Raw genomic sequence first — 23,535 nt, forward strand, 5'->3', positions numbered from 1 at the left:
AGGCATGCGCTGTTAATGAAATGTTTCATGACTTTTGTTTGCGCGCTGCAATTCTTTAAAAAAAATTCTGAGGAACAATTCAGGCATTTGGCATGGCGATTGGCTTTTGGCATTCAGGCATGGCGGTTGAATAGCTTAGCATCAACCTTGCACACATGACACAGATAAACATACAGCATACATGTACATAAATATAAGCGGAACATCACGAAATTCGTGACGCCGACAACGAAAAATCGCCTGGAGTCCATATAATTGCTAGTAAAAAAAAACACGATGTATTGTAGAAAATAGAGGCTTAGCAGAAGATGACATTAATAAGACCGAGCACAATTCGATTGGGTCGGCGACCATGGCTGAAACGTGGGGGCGTGCTGCATTAGTCTGGAAGCACGGCCTATTGTGTTATAGGTTTCGGCACTGCTATGTAGACACGGCGAAGGAGCGAGTGGGAAGAGCGGCTGATGAGAAAACATGATGGTTTAATGAAAAAATGCACTGTGCTGAATGATAGCGGGTGACCAAGAGAGTAGCTACCACATAATATGTAATTGATAAAAAAAAAAGTTATTTCGCCTTATTCAAGTGCAATCCACGCACATAAGCGTGCGCGCTGTCAGTGCAGGTATCAGTTTAACTTTTTCGGTAGTCAGAATGCAGTATGAAGCAAAAAGAAATTACGCAACTGAATACACGTTGCGGTTTTTTTTAATTGTTGCTACATCATCAAGGCGAAGGGGTGGTGCTTACCAGTTGATATGCAGGATGAACCGGCATTACAGCTCTGCAAGAGGGATAATGAAGGCATGAAAAGAATTTTAAAGTGAAGCTTAATTCGTTAGCGAACCCTGCCAGGCTTTTCTGACCGTGGCTGCTGTTTTTACCGAATATATTTGTGGATACATATACAAAGGTTATTTGAAGGTACTCCCGAAGGGGCTCATGTAAACCTTGTTTGCTGACCGCGTATTTCCAGCGATTCTGCGTAACAAAAAAAAAAATTAACTTGGCACATAAAACCTGTACATATATAATGTCTGCTCGCAAGCATCTATATATATATAAGCCACACCGATCTGTTAATGGAATGATGGATCACATTTAACGGATTCTTTGATTTAGCCATTCTGTATGTGCCACTGGGTTCTTGGCCAATCCAATCCAGAATGCTTATGCCCCACACAAGAGGTGCAGAATCCCTAACTGTTGCTTGAAAAGTGTCGCACTTTTCTGTGCATACACGTGCCATCACCTAATTGTACGCATCGCCGTTAGCTGTTAAGCATTTAATTAACCGCTTTAGTTAAGCTTCGCTTCGCGTAGATTCCAACATGTGAGTTGGATATGCATGAATTTATTTTATGTACTTTATTTGTTTATTTATTTTTGACAAATACAAGTAAGCGCTTTAATTTTCGAGGCTATAAGGCTGGATATTTGCGGACTAGATGGTGCATGGTGACAATGTCGATACTTTTGCCGCGGCTGCGCGCAAACCAATGGACCTATAGAGGAAAGCATAATGCCCTTCAGCTCGAAATATGCAAGCGTTGATGTCGCAGAAAGCAAATGTTGGGGTTTAAAAGCCACCACAGGTTGAGATAGCAGAAGGCTGGAGGATAGGTGAAGGGCGGTAGATGCATTTCCCTGATTTGAAGCGTCGAGGTCATTTTTTCATTATCTCCAGTTCTTTATCTGTGCTGTATCCGAAGGAGGGAAAACACGAAGGGTGAGGGAGGGGGTCCGGAGGGATTTCGAGCATTTTCGCGCTCAGTCAACCGCTGTCCCAGAGGAGAGTACTAGCCGTTGGCATAGAGTTTAGTGCGCCTCGATGTCCCTCCCTCATCGAGGAAACCGAGATGCGTGACTTTACCATGCGCCGTTCAAGCCGTCATTCGCCGAACGCCATCACGTGGTCAAACGGGCTCCACTGTGCTGCGGAGAAGCCGCCACGTTGAAGGCGACGCCAACTCTCCGCATGATCATGGCTGATTAAGCGAAATATCAACATCGAGAATGGAATTAATGCGAAAGATTCGCTTTGTCCCCTTGTCGAAACGATGGCTGAACACGTCGTAGTATTTCTTCGCTGGAGTAAAATAAGTCAGCTGGACAGATAGATTTAAATTGGGTACAGATTATGAATGATGCAGCATGTCGTGCCAGCTAACCGAAATTTGAAATTGGGAATATATGTATAGTAATTTAGTATACACTTCCCTATTTGCTGTCATGTGCACTGAAGCTTCTACGGACTCTTAGGTTTCCGCAAGAAAACGTCGCGAACTTTAGTCGCAAATTTGGTCACCACAATAAGCATGTACAAAGTCATATCATCGTGTCAAGATGTGCCTAAACAAAGTTATAACGCAGTGTCTTGGTGCGCGCAAACCGTGCAGTGCTCTCGCATTAACGCAGAAACACATCGTGCATGATCCATTGTGCATGCGTAATTTAGGCAGATAATGTATTTAAATGATTCTCATATAATTGATTCCCACGGTGCGTGCCTTAATTTAGATTTTTGCAAATTGTGCCTCGCTGCTGCTGGTTCAAGTGACTTCTCGCGTAGCATCTGCGAAATCGCTGTCGTGTGATGCACGGCCAGCTCCGGCAGCTCCGCGCCGAACTGTCATGACCGCAGTGAAAGTGGTAAATCGTTTTGAGGTACGGTCACACTAGCGGAAAACCGCGCTTGGAAAGCAGCTCTCGAAAAACTCACCGCCCCTTCCACTCCGTGAAGATGGTCCAACAGCGAAGCTGTGTTAGTTACACCGAGTGTTACACCATGCTAGTTAAACTTCGCAAGCAAAGAGAACTGCGCGTCTCGTGCGCGCACTCCGGGATCGGCCTCCCGGCGCTGCCGTTTTAAACTCGGCATCTCTGGCGCGCAGCTCGGGGTCGGCCTTACAACGACGAGCCCGTTCACGAACCAACTCACGCTGACGCTCGCGGTAGCCAGCTTTTTCCTCAGGAGTACTCACAGCTCGTGGTCTTCCCATAGTTGTAGCTGGGATGGAATCTGCGGAACCACTAATCCAAAGCTCCGTATATACAACCTACGCTAACGCGAACTCTTCTGACACCCCACTCCTCCGTTGACCTACTTTTTTCCTACACCGCCATTGGTTAGCGCGCCTCATGCTCTCCCCCTCCAACGCGTGTATTGGATGGCGTGACTTACTTCAACCCCCGCTCTCCGTTCTCCTCTTGATCTGCACCCTCTCACAGCATTCTCACATGGGAAAAGGGCTCACTCCAACCCATTTCCCCCTGTTGAGCTCTTCTTTTCCTCTTCCCTATCGCTAGGTCACGTGGCCCCTTTTTAGCGAACTCCGACAACGACGGCACAGGGTCCGCATAAACAGCTTCGCTGTAAAACGCGCCAGCAATGGCATGGCCACACTTGCAAGCGTATTTGACGCCGCAGCGGCGAGAACGTGATAGGTTCGCTCTCAGCTGTTTAGTCACTGCGTGGTCACTGCGGCTGTGATTAGTGACGCTGAGAGAGGGTGGCCGCGGTGGCATCAAGGTCCGTGTGGCTATGTGACATTTCCTCGCGGCGTTCGCCCATCTTAATGAATCGGCAGCACCTCATTGGTCTCCCTGATCGGCGGTGAGCGGCATGCCGCAAGAAATAGCTGCAAGACCCATTCGCTCAGCTCCAGGAAAATGCTGCTGCTCGCGTGTTTTCACGGCGCCCTTTTTTTCCGCTAATGTGGCCGTGCCTCGACGCGGTGCCACGCGGGAAATCGGCCGTGCGCCATGGTGCGCCGCCGACTGCACGCAGTATACGCAGGCGCGGGTGCATATGGGCCGGGACAGGTCGGAATTGGGCCGGCTCCGAAGAGGGATAGAGTGGTGAACTAAGGGTACTTGGTTGTTCCGGAATTGGGCCGGCTCCGAAGAGGGATAGAGTGGTGAACTAAGGGTACTTGGTTGTTCAGATACGGCAGTGGCATTTGTCTTTCGTTGTAGCTATTATCTGAAAGCTTGGTAGTATGCTCGACGCTTAGCGTGATAATACGGGGGACGTTCCGAAAGTAAGTTTCGTCATTTTTTTTTTTTTTTGAAAGAGAACATGGTACACCAGGTGATACAAAGAACACCATAAGAATCCATGTCCGGTGCTCGTTGAAGGACGGAAGGAGGGTCAGCGAAGGAGGAATGACGCATGCGCAGAGCGCCGAAGAAGAGAGAGTAGCAGCAGACCGGCGTGCCCGAGGTTATTCGAGTACAAATCACGATGGCAGACAGACGTGTGCTGACAACGTGGTCGCCAGTGGAAGTGTGTGCTGTTATCCGGTATGAATGGGCACGTGGTACTAGTATGTCCGTCATCCATGAACGCCTACAGATCGTGTATGGTGAAGAGGTCATGTTTCGTGAAATGGTTGCTCGCTGGTGTTTCATGTTCAGTGAAAGAAGGCAGAGTGCGAAGGTCGAAGGTCGAAGTGGACGTCTCTCCACATCCACGAATGAAAACAACATTACTAGAGTACATGACAAGCCGCACTCTCGGGACGTCACTTCCAAAACAATGCTGAGGTGGAGCAGGCTGTGCGACAATTTCTTGCATTCCAGGGCACCGAGTTTTACCAGAGTGGTTTCTTCAAACTGATTGCATGCTACGACAAATGTCTCAATGTCGGTGGCGACTATGTGGAAAAATAGTGCTAGGTGTATAGTTTATGATTCAGTGGTGTAACTTTTTCTGGCAATAAAGTTTCCGTATGAAAATAAATGACGAAACTTACTTTCGGAACGTGCCTCGTTATGTTGAAAGGCTCATAGACACCGTTCGCCGGCAGATAGGCTCAGCGTCCGCTGCATTTTCGCTGTTCGTAATTAGACACGTCAGCGCTTAAACGTAAAAAATCTGGTACGTAAACGTCTAGTGCTATTCATAACCCCAAAGCAGAAAAAAAGAACGAAATAAAAGAAGACAGACTGCCTTCCTGACTCTGCCGTCTACGCGAGCTTGGCTCCTACGCGAACGGGAAGCGGCTTTCCCGCATAACATTGGATCCCATGATGGCAGATTTTTGCACAACTCTGAGCCATATGCAGGTGTACTCTAGTGCGGTGGAAGGGGCCTGACAAATGGCCTGACAAAAGCTGAGTAGGCCGAATCCCGCAGAGAATTAAGCCCGCCATGGGAGATGCGGGTGTATACTTTGCAAATTTCAGGCGGAGGACGGTGCGGATGAGGCGAGAAACGTAGTTGAACGAGATTGAGAACCTTTAGCAAGGCTGCGTAAATTGGTGGCCGGTACTCCACAAGCACAAGACTGGGATGATTAAACAACACTTGCACAATATTGCTTAGCATTTTATAGACTTTATACGTATCTACTGTGAGTCGGACAACTGGACGCAATAATTGAAGTGCGCTTTGTTTTTCGAAGTATTCGTCCGGTAATTGGGTTTTCCCGGGGACCAAACTCAAAATTAAACGGGACCATTCTTTTTCTCTCTAAAATGAAACATCCCTCTCTAGCCACAGCGACTCTGTAAACCGGCAGTGACGGCATGCCCCGGGACTTCGTTTTTTATAAAAAATGCATGGTTGGGTCTGTGGACGAGAATTTTAGGTTAAAATAGGTTTACTTGCAAAAAGCGCGATCTGTTGATGAGGCACGCCGTAGTACGTGGGGCCATAGAGTTTCATACAGTTACTACAGGGAGTTGTGGTGCTAGTTGTCTATACGGGAGCGATTCAGCCATCGTGGGAATAATGCTTATAGTACATGGATTTGCCTAAACTTCGTTCTTATTGCTTGAAATATTAAAACCTCTTTTGTAACTTTACAATGTCTTTTGTGAACGATAATGTGTAGCAGAGGTGCTAATGTGAAGCTGAGTGCGATGTTTCCAGAGAAAATCCTAGACCCGAATTTTTGTTCCGATCCAAGCAACGACGAGATGATTCGCGTCTTTGCTTGTCCGTTCGTTAGGCTCCGCGATTTGTTCTACAACAGCTTTCTTTCTTTCTCTCTTTCTTTCTTTCTTTTGTGTTTTCGTGTTTTCTTTACTAACGACGCTATTCTGAACATACTCATGTTTTCATATTTTGTCCCCATAAATGTGCGCCTTCCTACTGGTGATAAAACATTCTGGGCCGTTCTAAGAAACTTAAATCCTCAGCCGCGAGACCCAGAGCCGCATGATTAGTGCATGCATAATTTCATGATGAATATCTGCGTTGTGTGAAGCCTTGAAGGGACCTCATATAATACCTCTATATATATGGTGGCTTGGTCAGGGCACGTCATCCAGAAATGTGATGGTCCTGCAGTTTGCTTTGCTCGCGTGCAAATTGCTCGCGTGCTTTGCTCGCGTGCAATTCCAGTATCTGTCGTGACAAAGGAAATTAAACGTCAGATGTCGCCAAACATTGCACTCAAATGGAATCTCTGGTCGGAACCAAGCTCATAGCGGGATCCCATATCCGTGCTGCCGGTTGCACTGGGGAATCCGGCGGATAAATTTTCACCACCTGGGGTCCCTTAACGTACACCTAATTCCACGTACACGGGTGTTTTTGCTTTCCACACCTATTGCCACTGCCGGAATCCGATCCCACTACCTTATGTGGAGAACGCCGTAGCCATTGAGCCAGCAGGTGATTTACTCTCTAAGAAGTCGTAATCAACGTAATTTCGAAGGGTGCTTGTGAAATCATTAAATTGGGAGCGATTAATTTCAACGCTCAGGTGCACCGTGTATATGTTCCCTGCTTATTGCTTAACCCGCGCACAAGTGGTAGCGGCTTCGTATAAAAACGCAGGGAAGAGGCTGCGGGAATTTTCCAAGTGCCGTTGCCAGCTGTCTTTCTTTGTTGTATATCGTTTTCTGCAATGACAAGCTTCCATTCTCACGAAAAGTCAATCACACCTTTGTTATTCCTGAAGCATCCGCCTCAGTGGCTCAGTGGCTTGCTTCTGAGCACGAACTCGCGGCTTCAGTTACCAGCCGCATTTCCAATGGGGGTAGAGAAAGAACACTAGCGTACCGTGCTTAATCGGGATCCGCTACCGCGTGTCTTATAGTGTATAATTTGCTTTGGTGCATTAGACCTCATACGAATTTAATTTATTCAAGTCTGCCAATGTACCGCGACTTTTTCTTAGTGTCCATCTGTTTAATTTTTGAGCTGCCACGTGCTCCACATATTCGCAACATCAAAACGATTCTCAATTATGATTCTCAATTCTCAATTATGATAAGTTTCAGAAACTATTCTCTCTTCTAATGAAAAAGTTCAGCGTACACTGGTAAAAGGAAATGGGAACCAGTCTATTATTGTTTCCAAATCGTGGGCACTTCTTTTCTGTCCCATGCGTGCGCGGTGGATTGCATTCTTCCAAGAGGAATATCGCACGCGCGGTCTTTTAGCGGTCTTTAGCCTGTGGCGCCACCTACCAGAGAGCTTCGCAGATTTGAACTCGTTGAAGTGACGTCCGATCGATGCCTCTGGTGGGGCGACACGGCGCGGGAAGATCGTTGTGCCCCAGCACCGATCTTGGAGCCCGTGCGGAAGCCGTACAATGATAGCGCGGATCGAAAGCATCGCAAGCTCGTGCTGCCATCTCTCGCGGCGACGCTGCAACGTCATGGAGCGGGCACAGCCGGACCGGAGCCGGCGCGGGCGCCAGGATTTGCCCGGGAGTAGTCTGCGTTCTGTCTAGAGCACCTCGGTCTACAGTCTACTAAAATACATTATAGTGCACTCCAGTTTCGCGCCAACCTGCTCCACAGTCCCCATTACTGCGTCGTGATGACCCGTTGTAATATTAAACTGTTTTGGCCGATCCTCTCATGTCACTGTACCGAGTGAATTGGCTGTCCATATTGGTACGTAGACACGCCAATTAACCAGCGGAATACACAGAGATTAAGAAAAGCGCTCTTTCTTCTTGTTCGCCGTTTTGTCTTCCGTTTATATTATTTTTTTCGAGAAGGAAATACTGTGGGATTAAAGGGAACGGATGAGCAGCGCATGTTCGAATTTTTTCCCCTCTGGCAAGCATATAATCGCCCGCCTTTGCAGCAGATGACTTGGGGGTTTGTGGCGTTGGCACCTCTCTGCACACCTTTGCAGTGCATTGACATAGCTTCAGCCGGCACTTGCAGCTATAGAGCACCAGTAAATCGAGGGGCGCAAGTGGGAGTGTTCCCTTAACAATGGACCGCACTAAATAGGGTGTCCCAGCTAGCGTTATCCAAGCTGTTAAAAGAAGAAGAAGAAAAAAGATTTTAAATACACTGTGCCAGATACGATTATAAGACATAGGGTGTCTGGTCGTCAGATCTTTGCCGGCCGAGCACCGCAGGTCTTATAACCGTATCTTGCTCCGTGTTTTTCATGACTGTATTTTTTTTTCTTTCTTTGAATAGCTTGGCTAACGTTAGTTGGGACACACGGTACAATCGCAACGATAACAAGTGAAACTTTTCTACATTTAGTTTCTCATCCTTCCGCTCATGTTAATAGTACAAAAGGCGCTTAGAGGGTGCACACTTATGCCTCCTCTCCCAAGCGCCGTCACTCTTGGAGTAATTTTGCTTTGATGTTGTCTTACATGCTGGAGAAGAAAAAAAAAAAAATCCCAGCGGTGCTTATATGCGGCCTTGGAGAATCACAACCAGCGAAGCTCTTCAATTTCCAGCCAAGCTCTTTCTAATGCTACACTTCCGACGTTTACGTTTTCGAGCAATTCTAGCTGCAACAATAGAGGTTGGAATGCGCAACATTTTAGACGAGAGACACAGATGAGGAACACACACGACAATAGCTTAGCTCTAATATTTGAAGTAATGGCAAAAAGGCGGCCATATAGTTGCTGTTTAAATCGCGACAAATCTGCCGTTACGACGAGCGGATGGATGATACCCACGACATGCTCCAAATGGAGTACCCCATGCACCTCAATCGCTGTCGCGTTTGCCGAACAAGAACGTTTATGCGTCTTCACAAGTGTTTGCTGCGAGCCCTGTAGGTGGAGCCATTGGTGAATCATGCGTCTTGGTTACCATGAAAGACTGGGTGCGCGTCGGTAAATGTATGTCAATCAGCCCCTCTGGGGCTTTCCTCGCTAGTTTCGCATTTGGCTATGGTGTGCGCTTTGTACGCTAATTGCGGATTGCGCACTCTTATGTTAGTATGTTATAGTCGTGACATGAAAATAACTTTAGTGACTTGTGTGCGCTACGCTAATGCTAGTGCCACATTATACTTAACTACAGATAAGGGCCAGGCGCTTTTGGGAAACCTTAAGTGCCCGGTTAAATTGTAGTGTTAATCCAAGGCGCGATATCGCGCCTTGGATTAACACTACAATATAGCTCCCTGTAATAGAACCGTCCTGTTCGATTTTTAAAGGGCAATCACCCCAGTCGCTCGCGGACATTTGCACCGCTATTGAGACGTTGCCGCAAGCCCACAAAAATAGCACTGGTTCGCCTCGAAAGCAACGCGAAAACTTCACGCGGTTATTTGACTTAGTGCGTGCATTCATGCGTGTAACGTCGTATCTGTGTGGCGCCCGAGCTAACTTCAGCCAAAGTTTAAAAATATCCCGGTCCACTGGGATGACGCTACGCAAAGGAACTTGTCGCCCACCCTGTGAAGCAAGTTACACATTTGTGTGTGTGTGTGTTCTGTCTAATTGCATAATTCTCTCAAATTAATTAACCAACCTCGCAAGTCGTAAATTTAAAGCAAAAAGGCAATACTTCCAATAAGAATCTTGTAGAGCTTTCCAGACAACAACATTATTATTATTATTATTATTATTATTATTATTATTATTATTATTATTATTATTATTATTATTATTATTATTATTATTATTATTATTATTTCAAATTACACGCGCGTATATCTCATAAACAATTGTCTTTTATGATCCGTATATGTGTGCCAAACGTGCACGTACACTTATTTTACACGTGTCACAATTTTTTTTCCTTTTTTTTTTTCCTTCACTGTGGTTAAGCATCTTAAAAGGCCGCCAGTACGAAGGCCTCGTGGCTGTTCCTGGGTACTGAAATTAACATTGATTGATTGTGTTCTCTTTAAATCCGTCGATACTCTGATCACTGTTGATAGGACAGGCGTTAAAATATCAGTATATACGCACCAAGTGTCACTTCCGCCTCAAAACGTTTCACTAGAAGTGTTATGCCAGTTACGCTGAAGTATGACAACGGCCAGTCAGGAGTACGCGCAAGTGCGTACTCTAGACCGGCCGTGGCATGATCAGCCTATATTTCGTTAGTTCACACATACAGGGCGTAATAATCGTCCACCTTGTAAAGCCTCGTTTTGCTTGCGCCAAACACGTCATGTAGCAGAGAGAAGCTGACGGGGCTGACGTTCACCTTTTCACACACGCTAAGCTGTAGGCCTTTCTCAACAGCGGCGGAGATTTCAGACTGTCATGCAGTATGTATGGTTATTCGGTGAAGGTCCCCAGATGTATGCATCTATCTCGTAGTGCCGCGTGTTGTGCTGTGCGGCTTACAGTAAACGTTAGATTACGGTGCAGGTGCTGGCAAATGAATTCGTTTCGTTCTGTTAGATCCATTGGGATATATTATTCTTCCAAGCTGTATTGTACGGCGCATCCGTTCTCTGGTCATATGACTGAAAAAAAAAAAACTGACTCGCACATTCTTCTAATATACTCACAGTTGTCTCCACGCCATGTAAAGCAACTGCAAATATGAACGTAACAAAACATTATTGCAGGCTTCTGAATTGATAACAGCGGAAGAAACAACCAGTCTTGATGATGGTGAAGAGCTTGAAAGATAAAAATGCAGAAAATAACTTCTGGGCCTCGCCCTCTTGTGCGTCATTTCTGCTCTTCATTCGCTCTTGCGCGAGCGTTATACCTGAATAGCGTCATGTATGGGTGTGCTCATGCGGTTGGTGCTTCTTCTTCGTGCAGGAACTGGCCACCGGCACAGTGAGCCCGCGGCACTGCGTGCGCAACAGCCCGACGGGTTCCGGTGGCGGGCCGGGCCTGGTGGCGCAGGCGCCGGCGCACGGCCCCGCCCATGGGCCAGGACACGGGCCTCCCGGGCCGGGAGGACCCGCACACGGACCCCCTCACGGGCCGGCGCACAGCCCCGCGCATGGGCCCCCTCCGCCGCCGCCGCCCCACGGACCCCCTCCTCCGCACGGGCCCCCTCCGCCACACGGGGGGCCGGGCGGCATGGAGCCTGACGGCAGCTGGAAGGGGCCCGCGCCGCCGCCCCACCACCACCCGGCGCTCATGGGCCATGGGCCGGCGGGCATGCACCATGGGCCGCCCCCGCACCACGGTCCCCCTCCGCCCCACCCGGGAGGGCCCCCGCACCCCATGGCGGGGCCTCCGCCACACACTATGCCCGACGGACGGCCCCTCGAGCATGGGTGAGCCTCAGTTTGCAACATCGTACGCCTCGCTATAGACCGTGTACAGCGGTTAGTTCGCGGAGTGCGGAAGTCAGGGCGCCACCTGCTCCAATGCCATTGCTTGCGAGTGCACTTGACTGTATGTATCTGCGCAAGAAGCGACGGACTTGTTTTGCCAACAGGCGAACGTGGTGCACAAATGTAAGTCCAGTGTGACGTGATACGCCGGAAATAACGCTTTCTGACAAAAGCGAAACCCGAGCGCGTCTGCTGTGCGGACTTTTTTGGCTGGTTGAGTTTGTTCCGAACAGCGACAGCTATACCTCTGAAAAATCACCCGCCAAACTCGAGGTCACGGGTTCGATCCCGGCCGCAGCGACCAGTTTTCGAAGTGGGCGAAGCGCAAGAATGTTCGTGACTTAGATTAGGTGCACGTAAAAGAAACCCAGGTGGTCAAAATTAATCCGAAGTCCCCGACTACGGCGTGCCTCATAATCAGATCGTCGTTCTTGGCGCGTAGAACGCCATAATTCAGTTATATTTACCTGCCAATAGAAAAAAAAAAGGAAAAGAAAAAAATATTGTAGCTAGAGTGGTTCTACGAAATATAACTATATATACTCAGCTTTAATGGAAGTACAGCGATAAGAAATTGTGATGTTTCAGTATAAACAAATTTGCTCAGAACACGTAAAGCATGACCAAAAAACCTAATACGGTTTCATCGAAGCATAAAACGGCAGAGTGTTTTAGATGGAGAACTTGGGCAACTTGTCACACAGCACTCGAATATTTGCCCGAATTGCAAATTTGACGGCCGATAAGCTAACATCACAGTAGCGTAACTCAGTGGGCATACCCCTACGCATGAGCGGCTTTCGTTTTAATTATGGTCGCTGTTCATATGTATCCGGGGATATGTTGCCACAATCGGCTCTTGCATGTTAAGAGCCGATTGTGGCAACTAGAGAGAGAGTGAAGACAAAACCAACTGACTTCGCGCACGTGAGCATTGTTACGACGAACTACAGACGATTGAAGTGACATAAAAACTACCAGCTGTTGAAAAATATGTGGAAAATTGTGTGTCACTTTGTCAGAGGACGCATACGCGCCGAGATAGAGTATACTATTAGCGCGTCATCAAGCGGAAATAAGGGCCCGTGTGAATTATAAACAGCCAGCCACTAACGTTTCCTTTGCGATCTGTCGAAATGACTTTGTCACTGGAAAACTAATTATTCACCCACACCACAAACAGCGCCTTTCAGGATTAACTCAATACGTCGTATGTGTCATATCTATAATACAGGACAAACTTCGCAAAAGAAAAAAAAAGGATAACTCGGGTGCGTTTGTTGGGAGAGTGGGGAGGGAAAGCTAACGTGGAGTAAAAATGTACCTAACAAGCGCCTAGCCGACGTTATATTTATCTAAACGTATCTAAACCAACTTGCTGTGTCCTGGGACGCTCGGCCTGGGTTGAGCGGCGTTCGTTTGCTCCAAATGCTTTGCTGATGATTGTATCGCCTCCTGGTAGTATTTTGTGAACAAACGGTGTCACCCTAATCGTATTTTGGTTCCGATCACGACAAGAACAGTCCCGGAGCCGATCGTCTTTATTTGCTGTTAGGATGAAACCGGTTGAACCGATTCAGAGATATCGACTAATGAAGGAGAGGCAGGGAGGCTAACGATTAACGAAAACCCGCTTAGCTACCCTGCACGGGGGAAAAGGGATATAAAGAGATAGAGATGAACAAACATGGAGTATCGAAAGGGAATCGGCGCACAATATTGAGGTGACACACGTCTCTGTCACAGCTTCTCTCGCAGGTCCGTAGATTGCAGGAAGCGAACTAGCGCTCCGACTGCCGTTAGAGCACACGTCCGTTGGTACCACTGTCGAAGTATATTTTGCTCTGACAGTGGCCGGCTGTCCAATGTCTCTAATGCGTTGCGCAGCACCTGCTTCTGCGTACTAACGTGAGCAGATGCACCGAGGATGTGCGAGTGTTTATTCACAGCCGCAAGTGTCACAGGGCTGTCGGCCCATACAGTTAAGAACGAGTGTGACTTGATGAGCGCGACACCAAGCCACAGCCGGTACAACGGAGTTTCTAGTATAGCCCAGGCGGTATAGGTATAGATCTTCAAGTCAGGAGTCAGCGAATGTATAGGCGACGGTTCGCGAAAAAACCGTTGGGTTCCACGAGGCCAACTATACGATCTCGTGCCATGGGGCGAAATGTAACTGCTGCATCTGATCTTCTGAGTGGATTTAAAACAGATCTGCTGCTGTCGTGCGCAGAATGGGCGGATTCGTCGGTACGATCGTTTCCACTAACATCTCAGTGTGCCGACTAGCACTGATAAAGTTTTGTTGCTCGATATTCTAAATGTCTTATCTCCGATAAAAGTTGTTCATGAGATCCGCGGCGCATTGAACTTTGAATACTTTGGTGGGCTGCCTTCGAGTCGCAAACAATGGTCCAGCGATGAAGTGGTGCTTGGGGCTCCCGAAGAATAAATTCGAGTGCCACCCGGAGCGGCAGGAAACTCCGCTCACGTAGAACTTGTCAAACATGTTTGTTGTTTTTCTTTTTTTTTATCTTGATTTCAACATACATTGCTGAGAACCAATTCATTTACTACGAACAAGTACATGGTTAGTGACAGCGCTCTTTTAAAACATTGCTGCCTTGCTGTGCGACCTCCCTTGTGCTAAAGTTCCTGCAACTGGTCATCTTTCATTAAAACGGCGGAGAGAGAAACAATTCAATCTTTTTTAAGACGGCGGAGTACTTCAAAACAGCGTAAAACTTATTATAATGAGCTGTATATATACATCTATTGTTTACAGGAAAACAAAATAGATTATCGTCGGTGTAATGTAATGATTCCTTTCGCTCGATTCTGGTATTTTCAAATCATCCACCGCTTGCGACCGGCTGATCCTATTGACAACGCAGACGGAGCGCTGCTCGGACTACTGTCGAAGTGCAGAAAGCAGTGGGTGTGCGAATGGTAATTTTCGAAACCGAATCGAATATGAACCGAATAGTTTGAAAAGCGAATCGAGTGGAATCGAATATCTAATACTTTTCGAGTATTTCTCGAATAATGAACTACTGTTGCCACCATTATTATAAAACTATCTTTACATCCTAGCATATTCGACGCGTTAGCAATATATGTCATTATAATGCGCCTATGAAGCGTTGTTTAATAAAACCACTAATTGATCATTAGGAGCAAATAACCGCTTTATTCGCATACACGGGACTCATTGGTGAGTTCGAATAGTAACGGTTTAGCCAAAAAAAAAAAAAAAAGTCTGGCTGCCTGAGCGACGTAGCGTTTTCCACTACGTAGCTTCTCGTCTTTTATGACTGCTCTGACCTCCGGAAGAAAATTTGTTGCGCTTTTACTCCAATCAAACTTCTGCTTGATGCGCACAGTTGGGGATTTGAAACATACAAGAACTATTAGAAAACTATGAGAACCCACCGCGGTGGCTTAGCGGCTATGGTGTTGCGCTACTAAACACTAGGTCGCGGGATCAAATCCCGATCTTTTAACCCTACACGCGCGGGCCGCACATGCGCGTTGATGCTTGACAGCACGGCGGCGGCGCCATCGGTGACGGCGCGAGTGCGCCTTGAGCTCCCGTATCATTTCTATTGCAATAAAACTTGATCCATGTTACCTGGGACACCCCGTAGAGACAGTGCAACGTTAGGAATCAGTCAAATTGGCTTCTCCTCAGACGGCCTCTTATTGTGGTGAAGCCAGCTTTCGCGTACGCTCTTTGAAGAGCTGAGGAGGAAAGAGTAAGGCAGAAGGCATGGAGGTTAACCAGAATAACGTCCGGTTGGCTACCCTACACCGGGGGAGTGGGAAAGGGGAACACAAAGATGACAGCGAGATAGAGGAGGGAAGGAAAGAGCTAAGGCACCGAATGGATATAGTGCTGACCTAGTAGTATGTGTCAACTGCCAGTTACTTCGAATCCGTCGCTCTATCGACGCCGATGTATCAGGTGCTGCCACACGGGCAACATTTCGCATGAGAAGCGCCTCTTGGCAGATATATTTGGCTGCCGGCGTCTTCCAGCACGGTAAGCTTGAGAAGGTCCACCAGCGTTGTCTGGCCACAGTGGGTCTCAGTGGTCCTTCACAAGCAAGCCGCAAGCTGAGCATCGTATAGCTTTGGATTTTCAGATTGCTTTCACAAAAATAGGGTATACGCGTGAGAGAGAGAGAGAGAGAGAGTCGCTAATTAGACGTTGAAAAAAAACATTTTTCCGTCAATAATTCAAAAGCCCTGGTCGGCCTCAAAGTGCTTTTTAAACTGTATCAGGTCACGTTGCCTCACTGCTACTCGCATTTTCGTAGCGGAAGTAAGGTGCTTAGATATTACAGAAGTGAGCGCCGCGCTGTATCTCTCAAGTTCAATTTGTCTGGCCGTCGCGGTGCTTGCGATACACGACCCTCGAAAATCGTGATTGTATAAGTCCGGGGTTTTGCTGTTCTTCGTGCCTGAATCTCGCTTATATGTCTCTTGGTGGGCATCCTTCTTCGCTAAGTACTAGAGTAGCGATAAAATAATAATAGTAGGTGAGTGAAGAAGTGTCCAACGACGTTAGTGTTTTCTCTCTCTCTCTCTCTCTCTCTTTCTCACTTTCTTTGTTTCTTTTTTTTTTTTTTTTTTTTTTTCAGACGCACTCCGTTTCTTTCACAATTCCTTGCCGCCTCATCCAATCTGGCATGTTTAGTGCACCGTGCTTATTATTCCTCCTGAAATTTCGCGGAATTTTGTAAGGCGCAGAGTAACGTGGTGCCATCACGAGTGGGTATGGTTGTGACCACAGTCATTATCACGGCCTGTCTTACGAGAACAGTGGTTAATCGAAACTGCGATAACGGTGGCGTTACCAGGATGCGCAGCACTGGGGCGACATCTTTACGTGTTAGACTCTCAGTAATCAAGGTAATTGTATAATAATTTGCAAATAACTTTCATAATATATTGCTGCGTGCGCCCCCGCCATTAATGCACCGCACCGAGGGCGTGTCGCCCCAGCACCCTCAGTGGGGTTAACCTCCGCACAGAAACGCGAAGTTATTCAAACGCCACTGCTATCTGATAAAAGGATTGGAATTGCATAAAAGACGAGATAGTTCAAAATTCGAATTTCTACTTAGTGAGTCCGTTCAGGGAAAATGACTGTGAATTATGCTTGCTTTTACTTCCACGAAGTAGAGATGAACAATACTGTTGTTCATCTCTACTGTAGCGTTTACGCAACTTTGCGCAGACGCTACAATCCAGGTGTGGGTACCTGCCACCTGGCGAATGCAAGTTTGCGCCCCTGTCCTCTGTTAGATGTAGGGGGGGGGGGGGGGGGGGTAATAGAGACGGGGGGAAAGGAACATTTGAAGCACGCGACGCCCAGAACGCTCGTTGCACGCGCACTCGCCCTATTATTCGCTGCGCCATCTGTAGTCGTTCCGCCAAAATGCGGAACCGTTGGGAGTACAGAAAACGTCGCGAGGTGGCGCCAGGCGTCCGCTTTCAGTGGATACAAGGGGCTTCCATGGCTTCGGAGCACTTGGGAGTATGCCGTACGACACGCCTGGGTGTTCTGCTCTCGCAGCTCTAGTGCACGCTCGTCTCGCCCGAGCTCGCTCGTTCGCTTGTTGAGAGCGCAGCGGACGCGAGGCCGTGGCCCTTGTGCACCTAGCTAGCTTTTGCTGGACACCAACCTAACGGCATGGTGCCCGGCTATGACCGAATCTTTATTAACTGCACTCATCACTCGCGTGGTTTCCTTCGTCACGCAAACTTTGCCCTGAATAAGCGAGAAACTTTCGATTGCGCATAGCGTCAGGCGACCATGCGTGCCACTGAATTATATTACCGTCGCGGACGTGCCCAATTTACTTATTCTGGGGTGGGGTAAGCATCCGTGAGTGCCCATTGACTGCCGACTTTGTTGCGAGCATTTTTCGGGCTCTCGACTTGAAGACGAAAGATCGGCTTGTTGGCTATTAGCTGTGCATTATCGTTAATCATGAAAATAGTTGGGATGTAATAAGCACACCAGACGAAGGCTGGTCTAATGCACAAGACGAACGAAGGGCCTTGCTCTTGATGAGTACGATAGATTCGTCGTATGGCCCTTGTTGTTCTCTCTCTTTTTTTTTTTTTTTAACTTTCTTGCGCTGGCTAATTATGTTGCAATCCGTATTATTCCGCAAAGGCATGGGGAGGAAGTGACGGGCGGATGTACTAAACCTGGTAAATAATCTGGGAATCTGTGCACTCTTCACAGTGCACTCTTCATTTCAGAATGTGTTTGGATTTTGTTGAAAAGGCCTTGTGCACTGGTATTTGTATCGGGTTATCAATGAGAGTTCGGATCTCGCACTAATAAGAAGAATCAGGTTAAAAAGAAGAGTACATACAAATACAAAACTGACATACAAAAAACACAATCACAGAGATGAAAAAAAAAAAAAAAAAAAAAAACACGGAACAGGGGGAAAACGGCTCCTCTTATGTTCACATAAGCGTTGGTTAACCACACAAGCGTTGGCTGAACTGGTTCACCGTCTCTGAAGGGTTTCTCTGGAGCGCCACCAAAATTCCAATCTCCTCTTATTAGTCACTTCTACCGCTTCCCATTGCGGGTCCTGTCCCTCCGGGCGAAAGCCAATTGATAGCGCTTCGCTCTCGTCAGTGTTTGCAACTGTCAGCTACAAATCCTCAGCGCTTCTTGGGTCTGAGCGTTTGGCAGCAGCCGAAATAACGCCATTCTGTTTGTCTTTGTCTAGAATCTGTGTGCTTACTGAAGGTAATTTAGTTCGTTTCCGTGTTCGTATTTCCATTTATTGGTTGTGTGTGGATGAATGAGTTTTGTAACTCGCGTCATGATTACAGAAACTATAGTTTGCGAAACGAGGTCACTGATAAATTTGTCAAATAACGAAACAAGGGAATCAAGTTCAGTAGCGTTCGGCTGTCCCAGTTACACGACACACACAACGTTTGGTTCCAAGCGAGCGATTTCCATAGGATATATACGTGCATGTACGAAATGTGACATCAGTGAAGCAACCACCCTCCTCATGGGGTAACCGGGGCGTACTGCAGCGCCGTGTTAGCAGACAGGAGACATCTTGCATGCTGTCATTACCTTTACACGAGTGATAAACCTAACCGCACTAAAAGATGCCCCGCTCTCACCTCAGACTCTATAGCACGAACAGCCTTCCCGTTTCTCTCTATCTCTCTCTCTCTCCCATGACCTTTTAAAGTGTAACGCGAACAGAATTCTGAGTGCAGTGCCCACCTTACTGTGCTCAGCAGCTGCAGAGTTACGTTTTCGGCGACAAGTTTACGTAATGACTGTTCGTGACGGTCTGTGCGTAAAGCTATTTCGCCGCACATTCTTTTTCTTTTTTTCTTGATTGAGATTTTACCTAACATAGAATCGCGTCGTACGTTAAACGGCTTACCATTCACCACTGTCTCAAATAAACATTCTTAATTCACGGAATTTGCTGGATGTACGACACTCCACAGCTTATAATAAGCGCCGTATTTCTTATTGAACTTAATCGCTTCCCAGATGCCTTACCATATTTTTTATTTTTTTCATTTTTAGAGGTGCCTATTTATCAACCCGTCTTCATGTTCCCCTAACTCCTTGCGGGGACCCCTATGGATGATTGCGTGAGGGATATTAGCCTTTGAACTCTGAATCAACTTGATATATACTGATAACAAACTATTAAATACCCTATACAATAATGGTATCGCTTTTTGGTTCGATCAAATTGATCAATGTTTAAGATTTTATCACGTGCACATGAGTGCTTATTTTTGATAAAGATTAAATATTCTTTTCAACCGTTTGGATCGCGTCAATCGGACCCCTCAGCAATCATCATGGGTTGGAAGGACAAGAACATTAATTGGAAGATTCGCCGGCCTGATCTGGTCGTCAGGTTACCGTTGTCCTATTAACAGCGAAGCTGTTTATGCCGAGCGTTAGTCCGTAACGTACGTGCGAACAGAAAATGCGGGCCGATCCTGGTGATCGCGCAGAAGGGGTCCAAGCACATACCCCTGTCCGCACTATATGCGGCCTCCCCATTCATTGTCACCTCTGTGTCGTGTGCTAAACAGCTTCGCTGGTCATCCATCTTCACAGAGTGGAATGGCTCATTATTTTTCTGTCTTCTTTTTTTTCTAGGGTTTTACGTGCCAAAGCCACGATATGATTATGAGGCACGCCGTAGTGGGGGACTCCGGATTAATTTTGACCACCTGGGGTTTTTTAACGTGCACCCAATGTGTTTTTGCATTTCGCCCCCATCAAAATGTTGCCGCCGCTGCCGGGGATTTGCTCCCGCCCCCTCGGGCTTAGCAGCGCAACGCCAAATCCACTACGCCACCACGTGACCACCACCTCCGGTTTCATTGGCGTACCCAGCATCCTGCCTCACGTCCGAAGTCATACTACACCTGGCCCGCGTTTTGAGCCGGTCGCAACACTACATTTGCTAGTAGGTACAGCGTTTGACCGCTGGCGCCACGCTGCGCCGCTCGCACGTACCGCGTTTCTAGGTGGTTCCGTTCACCGAGGGCGCTCGAACGCAATGATATGGTAAATAGACAACCAGGGGTCATCAGAAAGAAAGTGAGAGAAATAGAGACCGTGAATTGGATGCAAAGAATGGAAACGAAAAGGACAATGGAGATTTACAAGAATGAGAAGAAAGAAATTAGTAGGGGAAAATCTGTACGATAACACAAAGGGCAGTGCCTTGCTATTTGAGGCTCGAGCCGGTTGCCTAAGGACGAAAACATATCGGAACAAATATTCGGAACTAGATGAGACATGTGCATGTTGCAGTAAAGATCCAGAAACCACTCGGCACATCCTGATGGGATCCACCCAGCAAGAACCGTAGGTAACGTGCAACTCCCAGAAGCGCTTGGTTTCAAAGTGGAAGGAAACATAAACAGATCAGCCGTAGAGATCAGCAAGAGAGGATTGGAGTACTGGTGGAAAAAAAGCAGGGAAAAGATGGATACGACCTGATCTCTTAAAATCATAGGCAGCGGTACAAGGTAAATTTTTGAAAAATAAAAATAATGAGAGGGGGGGGGGTATACAAAAATGCTAGATAAAGAACATGTATAATATACCTGATTAAATCAAGCAGGCTAGGTGACTATTTGTCGCCGCCCCGTTTCAAAGGGGATGCCAATAAATCATCATCATCATCATCATGGTTTGCACGAGTGCAACCCATGGAAGTGTGGCATGGCTGAGTGGTTACGGCGCTCGCTTCGGGATCTTGCGTACGCGGGTTCGAAACCCGCTCTGGCTACATTTTTTTTTAATATCACGCTATTGCTTTTTTTTTTCTCTCACTGTTTGCCAGCGCGGTCGCTTGAACCCCGGCGCCACGGCGGCAGCCGTGGTGCCGGGCACCGACGCGAAGCGGCGGTCGTTGGGGTGTTGCGGAGCGCAGCGTAGCAACACCCCAAATAAAAAAATACTGCTCCAGTCAGGTAGACTGTTCCCTCCCTGATAGTGAGAATATATTTGGATCATCAAAACAGTGATGCGTTTCTAATACCACCGATCCCAACAGCAGGCTAGTCACCACCAGCCCAGCGTTTTCTCCGTCAACGCCTCCTCCGTTCCAACGGCGGCGGCTACAAACATGGTACGCGCGAGCGGCGCAGCATGGCGCCAGCGGTCAAACGCTGTACCTACTAGCAATTGTAAATACGCGAACCGGTCGCATTAAAAGTTGATCATTTATTTCTTGCGCTCATGAGGAGTAGAGGCTACATAACCTAATTATGTAGTCGGCCACTATCTACGTTAATATTCCCCCCCACACACACACGCACGCACGCGAACCTACACGCACTTTGACAATCCTAATGCTTACGCATTAAAAAAAGAGGACGCGAGATTTTCTTGTCAGTACTGCATTAGCTAGGGGGTTTCAGAACAGACCCGCGAACTTGAGGACACTTATATCATTAGGATGATAATTCATTGGTGATAATTAGTTGAATGAAATAATTGTTGGCGACACGTACTGTGAAAACGGGCCGGTCCCGCTGGGCATCGCTATAGTGTTGTTATTTTATGCTTCCTGTGTGTGTTCGTTTGTCTTGCGCTGTGTTCAATTGTATTGGCGGCTGTACATGTGTACTGTGTATATGGGTGGTGTCTCTTTCCTATGTTTCCCTCTTGTCTTTCTATCTCGCCGTCCCCAGTGTAGGGTAGTAAAACGGATGTTGGTTTCTGGTTGACCCCTCTGCCCTCTCCTGTGTGTTCCCTGTATGGTATACGTGAGGTGCTGTTATCCAAGGCCGGTATTTTGTAGCGATGCCTTATGACTTATTCTATACTAATCTTATCATCCAGCGCTCACGGCCGGCTGATCCCGTTGATAACGCGAGCGGACCGTCGCTCTGACCACTGACAAAGCGCGATAAGCGCGAAAAGGCATTAGCACCGGAAAGGCATAGCTACAAAATCGCGGCCCAAGTGACCGAACGTGTTGTAAAGCCCGTTTGAGGCGCTGGCGATTTTACTGCGATTCCGGCGGGCGCTGCCGTAGAAACTGGCACTCTGCTACGGAGTTTGGAACTTGGTACAACGTCTGGTCAACGACAGCGCGACACGGGGCTCGACGCACGTGTTGACGTGAGCAAAGCTCGCGCTCGCTGTCAGGAAGAGCCGTCTTCGTATAGCGGCGGCGGACGCTCGAACCTCTCATCGGAGCGTTTCGCATCGCCCAATCGCAGCATGTGAAACAGGCTTACTATATAGCTCTAATGGCGTCTGTTGCTTTATATCACACGTAAACGTACACGATCCGACACGTGATCGCCGTTGCGCACGTTTGTCGCTTGTGCGTGGAACCACACATAAGCGATAACTGCAGGCGACGCGGAGTCACTGCTATTGATCTTACGGTGTTGTATTTCTGCGCTTCTAGCGAGTAAGCAAACGGGTGAGCTCGCACTTTACACTCCAGAGGAGGAGGAGGAAGTTGTTGTCAGCTGCAGGCCGATCTAGCCTTGCTGGAATTGCCCCAGCGCCATGCCCACCTTTCTCCAGATATTTAACGAGCATGATCTGTACGCATATCGTTCAGTGCGTCCATCACGAGTCGGGCCAACATGGCGACGCGCATAGCGAAGCGGGGCAGAACGCATTGCTATAGCCGTAGCTTATGAAGTTGTGAGTCACTCAGCGCACGATGCCGCGCTGGCCCGCGCACTCCCACGACGCAGCGCCCCGAAATGAGCCTGCTAGACGTTTACCAATCACAACTTGCTTGTTAGTGAGCTAGTTACAGCTAACAGCTGTGCCATAAGCTGTCATCTCTCAAGTGGAACTGCGTCGGGTATGGGGAGGTCGGCGTTACATTGCAGCCAAAACGTCTAGCCATCATAATATCCCATGAATTTCTGTCATATTAGTGCGCCCTGAGGCACCGAATAGAATATTGTACTTTTCAACCGTCCATCCAATCCGCGAGAACATGGATCAGCGCTTATTCGGCTTTGAAGTTTTAGTACACATCAGTTCCAGCTGCACAAGCTGCAGCGGTGATGAGCCCGCTAAACACTCCGAAGCTGCGCCCGCCAAGGAAAAAAAAAAAAAAAAAAAAAAAAAAAAAAAAAAAAAAAAAAACGTTTCCCTCAATACACGGAGAATGAGCGATGATGTATGCAGAAAGCGCGTACTCAGCTGCAGCCGGTGTTTCATTGGCTGGTCACTCGAGGCGCTTCCGGGCGATGAGCGGCTTTCATAATTTCCACAACGTAACGATTGAGCCTCGGTAGTACAGCATGGTGAGGAGCACATGCTATAGTCCTTTGAGGCACCATATTTTTTCTATCCATGGTTGCCTGCATTTAGAAGGAAAGAAAGGTTGGGCGCGTTGGTATACGGATTCATTTATTCGCGAAGGCGCAAGAAATTAAACATGGTTGCCTGATCACGTGAAGGCAGCCACTCAGATATGATATTGGATCATTGCGCTGTAATTTATAGCAATGTTTGTACACGTGAAAGG

The 23,535-nt window shown here is 47.6% G+C and overlaps 1 protein-coding gene across 4 annotated transcripts in view; it reads left to right on the forward strand.

The window, feature by feature from the left end:
* Positions 1–23,535, forward strand: part of LOC119463692 (LIM domain-binding protein 2) — a 293,348-nt gene that overhangs the window by 186,120 nt on the left and 83,693 nt on the right. For all 4 annotated transcript variants that reach the window (XM_037724533.2, XM_037724540.2, XM_037724519.2 and 1 more), the window contains exon 3: positions 10,959–11,425. In XM_037724533.2, the coding sequence (XP_037580461.1) occupies positions 10,959–11,425 (467 nt within the window). The remainder of the gene's footprint in view (positions 1–10,958; positions 11,426–23,535) is intronic.

The sequence above is a fragment of the Dermacentor silvarum genome, chromosome 1, assembly GCF_013339745.2.
Source record: "Dermacentor silvarum isolate Dsil-2018 chromosome 1, BIME_Dsil_1.4, whole genome shotgun sequence".
Classification (NCBI taxonomy): domain Eukaryota; kingdom Metazoa; phylum Arthropoda; class Arachnida; order Ixodida; family Ixodidae; genus Dermacentor; species Dermacentor silvarum.